This window comes from Palaemon carinicauda, chromosome 4, assembly GCF_036898095.1.
Source record: "Palaemon carinicauda isolate YSFRI2023 chromosome 4, ASM3689809v2, whole genome shotgun sequence".
Taxonomy (NCBI): Eukaryota; Metazoa; Arthropoda; class Malacostraca; order Decapoda; family Palaemonidae; genus Palaemon; species Palaemon carinicauda.
The window spans coordinates 39,093,006-39,101,385 of record NC_090728.1 but is presented as its reverse complement, the minus strand read 5'-3'; the positions used below and the strand labels follow the sequence as shown (position 1 = coordinate 39,101,385).

The following is an 8,380-nucleotide window of genomic DNA, read 5'->3' as shown; positions in this document are numbered from 1 at the left end:
TCTGACAATTTCTCGTATTGGTAGTGGTTACTTTGGTAGCTGCTACTTTACTAAAACTTAAACCTGTGTGTGAGTGGGTGTTGCATCCCTAATTTCCTTTATCGCCTGCATTTATTTTTCAACTAAATTTTTCCTCAGTGGATCTTTGGTCACTAAAGTTCTATGCTGTTGGTTGCAGATGACGCATTCCTTTGTATTTTTTGTACATTCCCTGTGTGTATGGTCCTATGATGAGCATTCAGAGAATATTTTGAAGTTTTTATCTTTAGAAAGTTCATTATACAGATGCTCATAAGAATATCATTTATAGCGAAATGGCAATTTCAGAAACATCATCTCGCATTGCTGTAGTTGGGAAGGTGTGCAGAAAAAAATTTGGACGTATCAGACAGATGTTAAGATAGATATGCCAGTAACAACATGGAGGAAATAAGGAAAAAAATTGAAGTAAGAGATACGGGTAATTTAGAGGAGGAGTGGAAGTTAGTAAAAGAAAATTTTGTTGGGATTGCGAGTGATGTATGTGGCAAGAAGTTTGTTGGAGGCACTATGAGGAAGGGCAGTGAATGGTGGAATGAAGGAGTGAAGGTAAAAGTGGAGGAGAAAAAGAATGGCTGCAGAGTAATAGTGTAGAGAAGTATGAAAGATATAGAGAGAAAAATGTGAACGTAAAGCACAAGGTAAGTGAGGCAAAGAGGGCAGCTGACCTGAGGTGGGGTCAGGGATTGGGTCATTCATATGAAGAAAATAAGAAGAAATTTTGGAAATAAGTGAAGAGAGCAATGAAGGCTGGTTCAAGAATTAAAGACGGTGAAAGATGAAAATGGAAGGATGTTAAAAGGAGAGGAGGCAAGAAAAAGGTGGGTGGAATGTTTTGAAAGTTTACGGAATGTTGAGGATAATAGGGAGGCAAATGTAATTGCTGTTGCAGGTGTTGAGGTGCCAGTGATGGGAGATGAGAACGAGAGAGAGATTACAGGAGAGGAAGCGAGGAGAGCACTAGATGAAACGAGAGTAGGAAAAGCATCTGGTATGGATGGTGTGAAAGCTGAGATGTTGAAGGAGTGGGGTGTGACTGTACTTGAATGGTTGGTGAGATTGTTTAATATGTGTTTTGTGTTGTCAATGGTACCAGTAGATTGGGTTTGTGCGTGTATTGTACCACTATATAAGGGTAAGGGAGATGTGCATAAGTGTTGTAATTCAAGGGGTATTAGTTTGTTGAGTGTGGTGGGAAAAGTGTATGGTAGAGTACTGATTAATAGGATTAAGGATAAAACAGAGAATACAATCTTAGAAGTACGGGGTGGTTTTAGAAGAGGTAGGGGTTGTATGAATCAGATTTTTACAGTTAGGCAGATATGCGAGAAATATTTAGCAAAAGGTAAGGAGGTGTATGTTGCGTTTATGGATCTGGAGAAAGCGTACGATAGAGTTGATAGGGAAGCAATGTGGAATTTCATGAGGTTATATGGAGTTGGTGGAAGGTTGTTGCAAGCAATGAAAAGTTTCTACAAAAGTAGTAAAACATGTGTTAGGGTAGGAAATGAAGTGAGCGATTGGTTTCCAGTGAGAGTGAGGCTGAGACAGGGATGTGTGATGACGCCGTGGTTGTTTAACTTGTATGTTGATGGAGTGGTGAGAGGTGAATGCTCGAGTGCTTGGACGAGGATTGAAACTTGAAGATGAGAATGCCCATGAATTGGAGGTAAATCAGTTGTTGTTTGCGGATGATACTGTACTGGTTGCAGATGTGGAAGAAAAGCTTGGCCGATTAACAGAATTTGGAAGGTTGTGTGAGAGAAGGAAGTTGAAAGTTAATGTGGGTAAGACTAAGGTTATGAGATGTACGGGAAGGAGGGTGGTGTTCGGTTGAATGTCATGTTGAATGGAGAGTTACTTAAGGAGGTGGATCAGTTTAAGTACTTGGGGTCTGTTGTTGCAGCAAATGGTGGAGTGGAAGCAGATGTATGTCAGAGAGTGAATGAAGGATGCAAAGTATTGGGGGCATTTAAGGGAGTAGTAAAGAATAGAGTGTTGGGCACGAATGTAAATAGAGTTCTGTATGAGAAAGTGGTTGTACCCACTGTGATGTATAAATCAGAGTGTGGGGAATGAAAGTGATGGAGAGACAGATATTGAATGTGTTTAAGATGAAATGTCTAAGGAGTATGGCTGGTGTATCTCGAGTAGATAGGGTTAGGAACGAAGTAGTGAGGGTGAGAACAGGTGTAAGAAATGAGTTAGCAGCTATTATTATTATTACTATCCAAGCTACAACCCTAATTGGAAAAGCAAGATGCTATAAGCCCAGGGGTTCCAATAGAGAAAAATAGCCCATTGAGGAAAGGAAATAAGGAAATAAATAACTGAAGAGAACAAGTTAACAATAAATCATTCTAAAAAAAGTAATGTCAAAAGAGATATGTCATATATAAACTATTAACAACGTCAAAAACAAATATGTCATTTGCTCCAACTTTGAACTTTTGAAGTTCTACTGATTCAACAACCCGATTAGGAAGATCATTCCACAACTTGGTAACAGGTGGAATAAAACTTCTAGAGTACTGTGTAGTATTGAGTCTTATGATGGAGAAGGCCTGGCTATTAGAATTAACTGCCTGCCTAGTATTACGAACAGGATGGAATTGTCCAGGGAGATATGAATGTAAAGGATGGTCAGAGTTATGAAAAATCTTATGCAACATGCATAATGAACTAATTGAACGACGGTGCCAATGATTAATATCTAGATCAGGAATAAGAAATTTAATAGACCTTAAGTTTCTGTCCAACAAATTAAGATGAGAACCAGCAGCTGAAGACCAGACAGGAGAACAATACTCAAAACAAGGTAGAATAAAAGAATTAAAACACTTCTTCAGAATAGATTGATCACCAAATATCTTAAAAGACTTTCTCAATAAGCCAATTTTTTGTGCAATTGAAGAAGACGCAGACCTTATATGTTTCTCAAAAGTAAATTTGCTGTCGAGAATCACACCTAAAATTTTGAAAGAGTCATACAAATTTAAAGAGTGGATATGAATGTGGAAAATGGCTGTCTGCTAAAAAAGGTGATGAATTCAAGAGTTGATGGGAGAAGTACAAGAGGAAGGCCAAAATTTGGGCGGATGGATGGAGTGAAGGAAGCTCTGGGTGATAGGAGGATACATGTGAGAGAGGCAAGAGAGCATGCTAGAAATAGGAATGAATGGCGAGTGATTGTGGCGCAGTTTCGGTAGGCTCTGCTGCTTCCTCTGGTGCCTTGGAAGACCTTGGAAGTAGCAGCAGTAGGAGATTCAACGTTATGAAGTGTGACTGTGCCGAGAGAAGATTGTGAACTCAAAGGCAGTATGAAGGCAACTAAGTTACTTTATTATAAAACACTCTCCTTTATATACAAAAGTTCAAGGCAACAAGAATTTTCATGTTCAAAATACAGACAATGTTACAGAGGAGAAAGAAGACATGTCTTTTCAGGTTCTTTTTAGTGCGAGGGGAGAGCGAAGATACAAGCACAAAATGAACTATGTACGAACGTGCGACACACGGTTGGTACATGGCTCCCCCCCCTAAAAATGACCTACTGTACATGTTAAATAGGGCGCCCTGATCTAGAGAGGCGAACTGTAGGCAGGTCATCTGGCAGGAGATAAGCAGGTTTTAGATGATCAATGGAAACCCAGTCTTCTTTGTCACGAATGTTTAGTAGGAATGCTTTCGGACTGCGTTGGATCACAAGGAAAGGGCCCGTGTGAGGGGGCGTTAGCGGTGGCTTTCTAGTGTCGTTGCGCAGGAAGACATGCGTTGCAGAGTGCAAGTCTGTCGGTATGTGATGCTTCGCAGGGGGCTTGTAAGTCTGGCGGCATGGAGTAAATTTTCCCACGACGTGATGTATGCGCTGGAGATTGTCGGAGGAGGTTGTAGAAGGAAAAAATTTTTCAGGGACGACCAACGGGTCGCTGTACACCACTTCAGCTGCCGAGACGTTGAGGGCGTCTTTAGGAGTGGTCCTTAGTCCCAGGAGGACCCAGGGAAGCTGAGTAAACCAGTTGGAATCCTTGCAGTGGAACATCAAAGCGGCTTTGAGGGTGCGATGAAAACGTTCAACCATTCCATTGGCAGCGCAGTTGTAGGCCGTTGTGTGATGTAGGGTGATGCCCAGGAGATTCGCTAATGATGTCCACAATTGAGAGGTGAAAGTGGTACCCCTGTCAGAAGTAATATGCTCAGGGATACCAAATCTTGCAATCCATTCTGAGAGTAAGGCAGATGTACATGAGGCGGACGTTGCAATTTCCATGGGAATGGCTTCAGGCCAACGAGTGGAGCGGTCGATGACGGTAAACAGGTAACGGTGTCCTTGTGATGTGGGTAGGGGACCTACAATGTTGACGTGAATGTGTGCGAAACGATGCTGAGGTTGAGGAAAGGTGCCCACTCCTGAATCCGTGTGTCGATGTACTTTGGAAGTTTGGCAAGAAGTACAGGCGCGGACACAATCCTTAGCATCCTTAGAAATGCCGGGCCAAATGAACTTCATCTTCAGCAGCTGTGCAGTAGAACGGCACGAGGTATGTGAAAGGCCGTGATTGAAATCAAACACCTGCCGGCGCATGGGAGCAGGGATCCAAGGTTGCGGTCTACCAGTACTGACGTCACAGAGGAGGGTGGTGTTGGAGTCTTCGAGGGGGAAGTCTTCCCAATGGAGGGATGTGCAGGATGTCCTACATGCTCAATACTCTGGATCCTGTCGTTGGGCTTCAGCCAGGGCTTTGTAATCCAATCCCAGTTGAACGACAGCCAACGTGTTTCTTGACAGGGCATTGGCAACGGGATTCATTTTCCCAGGGACGTATTGAAGGGTGCAATTGTATTCAGCCACGGCGGAGAGATGTCGGCATTGCCGGGCGGACCAGGCGTCAGACTGTCGAGTGAAGGCGTGCAACAGAGGCATGTGGTGTGTGCGAATGACGAAGAAATGGCAAAAGTGACGGACAGCCAAGTGCACCGCCAGCAATTCGCGATCGAAGGTAGAATAACCCGATTCTGCCTTGGACAGTTTTCTGCTGAAGAAGGCCAATGGGCGGGGTGTGCCGTTGACCACCTGCTCGAGTACTGCACCAATAGCGACGTCGCTGGCATCGGTGGAGAGAAGGAGAGGGGCATGTGGGATAGGAAAAGTGAGAGCCGCGGCAGTTGGTAGGGCCTTCTTTGCATTGCACAAGGCTGCTTCTTGAAGGGGACCCCACTTCAGGTCCTTTTGCTTGCCCTTGAGGGAGGCGTAGAGGGGAGCAAGAGTGGCGGCAATGGTTGGCAGAAAACAGTGATAACAGTTGATCATGCCCAAAAATTCCTGCAGAGCTTTGACGGTCGAGGGCACTGGGAAGTCCTGAACGACTGCTACCTTCTCAGGGAGGGGATGGACTCCTTCGGGAGTGATGCGGTGCCCTAAGAACAACACTTCGTTGGCCCCAAAGGTACACTTGTCGTATAGGACTACAACGCCGTTTTGTTGCAGGCGGTCGAGCACGATGCGCAGGTGACAGAGGTGCTCCTCTTTTAAGGAGGAGAACACAAGTATGTCGTCCACATAACATACACAGAAGGGGAGGTCCCCTAAGATGCCATCCATGAGACGTTGAAATGTGGCCCCAGCATTACGAAGGCCAAAACAGGAGTAATTGAAGGTGTATGTACCAAACGGAGTGGTGATGGCGGTCTTGGGGATGTCTTCTGGGTTCATAGGCACGTGATAATACCCCTTCAGGAGGTTGAGCGTAGAGAAAACCTTTGCTTTGTGCAGGTAGGAGGTCACGTCGGCAATGTTTGGGAGTGGGTAGTGATCCGGTTCTGTTTGCATGTTCAGGCGCCTGTAATCCCCGCATGGAAGGAGGGAGCCGTCTTTCTTCAGAACGATGTTTAAGGGTGACGACCATGGGCTGGAGGCCTTTTGGCAAAGGCCCATTTCCTCCATTTCAGCCAAACGTTTCAGCCAAACGTCTGTTTGGCGGCTGCCAATCGTTCCGGTGCCAAACTTCTGAATTTTGCGAAGACTGGGGGTCCCGTCGTCTTAATATGGTGATAAATACCGAGCTTGGCAGGAACTGTGGGCGTTTGGCAAAGTTCTGGACTGAAAACTTCCGGGTACGACGTGAGGAGGTGGGCGTAGGCATCCGTGGGTGCGCTAATGTGGAGAGCGAGGTTAGAGGGGCGGGTTGAAGAAGCGTCAATAAGTATGAGTCTGCGTTGACCAATCGTCGTTGGGTGACATCGACCAGAAGGTGGAAATGAGAGAGGAAATCCGCACCGAGGATTGGCAATGTGATGTCAGCAACGAGAAACTTCCAATTTAATTTACCGTTTCCGAATGATAATGTGAGGTTCTCGTAACCGTAGGTGGGTATCGCAGATCCGTTGGCAGCTACCAAGTGGACGTCGGCAGATGTAGACAGACTACGTCGTGTCTTGAAGAGTTTCCTTGGCAAAAAAGAACGACAAGCACCCGTGTCTACCAAAAATAGCACGCCCGTTCCTGCATCATGTAAAAAGAAAAGATTAGAAACATGGGAGGCCACCGCCACGAGCGATGGCCTACTTACACGTTTTTTGGCCACTGACAATCCTCGGCACATTTCTTCGCGGTTGCCCCGAATCTGAAGTGTTAGTAGCCAAACTGCGGTGGATAGGAAGTAGTAAGTAAGCTGTAGAAGTCGTTTGTTGGGGCGCGAGCGATTGGTGGGCGGTGGGCGGCTTTGTCGCTGCTTCGGCACATCACGGGGTAGGCGTTTATGTCCTATGGCATTCATTTCAGCTTCGGTTGACGTTGAATAGGCATCCTCTTCGTCAGGGGTGGAGGTGTTGAAGGAGGTCTGGAAGTGGCTGTCCATAAGGGCGTCGACTTTGGTCATCAAGTCCTTTATGGGTAAACTATCGACATCGGGTATGGCAGCGCGTATAGGTCCGGGTAAACGGCGTATCCAAAGGGCACAAAGTAGGTTCACCTCACGAAGAGAGCCGTCTGCAGCAGGTTGAAGGCGAGCGATACTGGTCATTTCCCTGAGGGCAAGCGAAGCCCTTTGGTCCCCCAACGGTTGTTGCGAGAGCTGAAAAAGCTTTGCTATACGGGCGGCTGGCGACGGCGAGTACTGCTGCAGAAGGTATGTTGTGAGGGCATCATACGCTATTGGGGTGTCTCCTTGTTCACAAAGCCAATCGGATATTTCCGGGAAGGAGTCCTCGGGTATCGCCGTGAGAACATAATCTGCTTTGGTGGTTGAGCGAGTCACGCCGTTGATGCGAAACTGGACTTCTGCGCGCTGAAACCAAGCAACCGCCAATCTGCTGGCAAACGATGAAAGTTTCAATGGAGCAGCCGCAGAGCCAACTTCTGTAGAGTCCGCCATAGTACCAACGATGGAGGGGCGAGGAGGGTGGGTGTGGAAGGCGGTGGGAGCGAGTCGACTTCCGGGGTCACCAATGTGACGGTGCGTTGAGAAGGTTGTGAACTCAAAGGCAGTATGAAGGCAACTGAGTTAGTTTATTATAGAACACTCTGCTTTATATACAGAAGTTCAAGGCAACAAGAATTTTCATGTTCAAAATACAGACAATGTTACAGAGGAGAAAGAAGAAATGTCTTTTTGGGTTCTTTTTAGTGCGAGGGGAGAGCGAAGATACAAGCACAAAATGAACTATGTACGAACATGCGACACACGGTTGATACAGAAGCTTCAACTCTGGTGGATAACGGGGGAGGGTGGGCTGTGGCACCCCTAGCAGTACCAGCCGAACTCAGGTTAGTCCCTTGTCAGGCTGGGAGGAACGTAGAGAGGAGAGGTCCCCTTTTCTGTTTCATTTGTTTGGTGTCGGCTAACCCCCCAAAAATGGGGGAAGTGCCTTGGTATATGTATGATGATGTATTTCACACCCAAGTCCAAGGACCCAAAACTAACACATTATTATTATCTACCACAATATGCATTACGAGAAAACTTACAGACAAGTAGATTTCGTTAGACGAATATCACCCTGTGGAGTAAAACCGAAGGGCACCATCAGATAAAAGCATTTCTGAGCAAAACATTGAATTTTCATATTTGATGTTTTTAGATAATTTTAGATTTATTCCAAATTACGCTTGCTTGAATCCACTGCCATTATGTAAGGATAATAATTAATTTTTAGGGATAACTTGTTGAAAGCCATTAGTTATTGGCTAAAACTATTGTTGGCAAAAGTTGAACAAATGGAGCAGTATAGTATTAAATTCCATCTTTTTAACTCAGATTCTCAGAACTTTAGCCCTGAACACAAGTAAACACATTAATGATTAGAAAAGTGTTGTTTTAAAATAAATGATGCCAGAATTCGT

General features: G+C 45.3%; 1 protein-coding gene across 1 annotated transcript in view; it reads left to right on the top strand.

Annotated features, from left to right (window-relative positions):
- Positions 1-7,712: 7,712 nt before the first annotated feature.
- The window catches only part of LOC137639381 (uncharacterized), a 76,650-nt gene continuing 75,982 nt past the window's right edge, over positions 7,713-8,380 (top strand). Inside the window, exon 1 of the mRNA XM_068371656.1 lies at positions 7,713-7,804. Coding sequence (XP_068227757.1) covers positions 7,713-7,804 — 92 coding nt within the window. The remainder of the gene's footprint in view (positions 7,805-8,380) is intronic.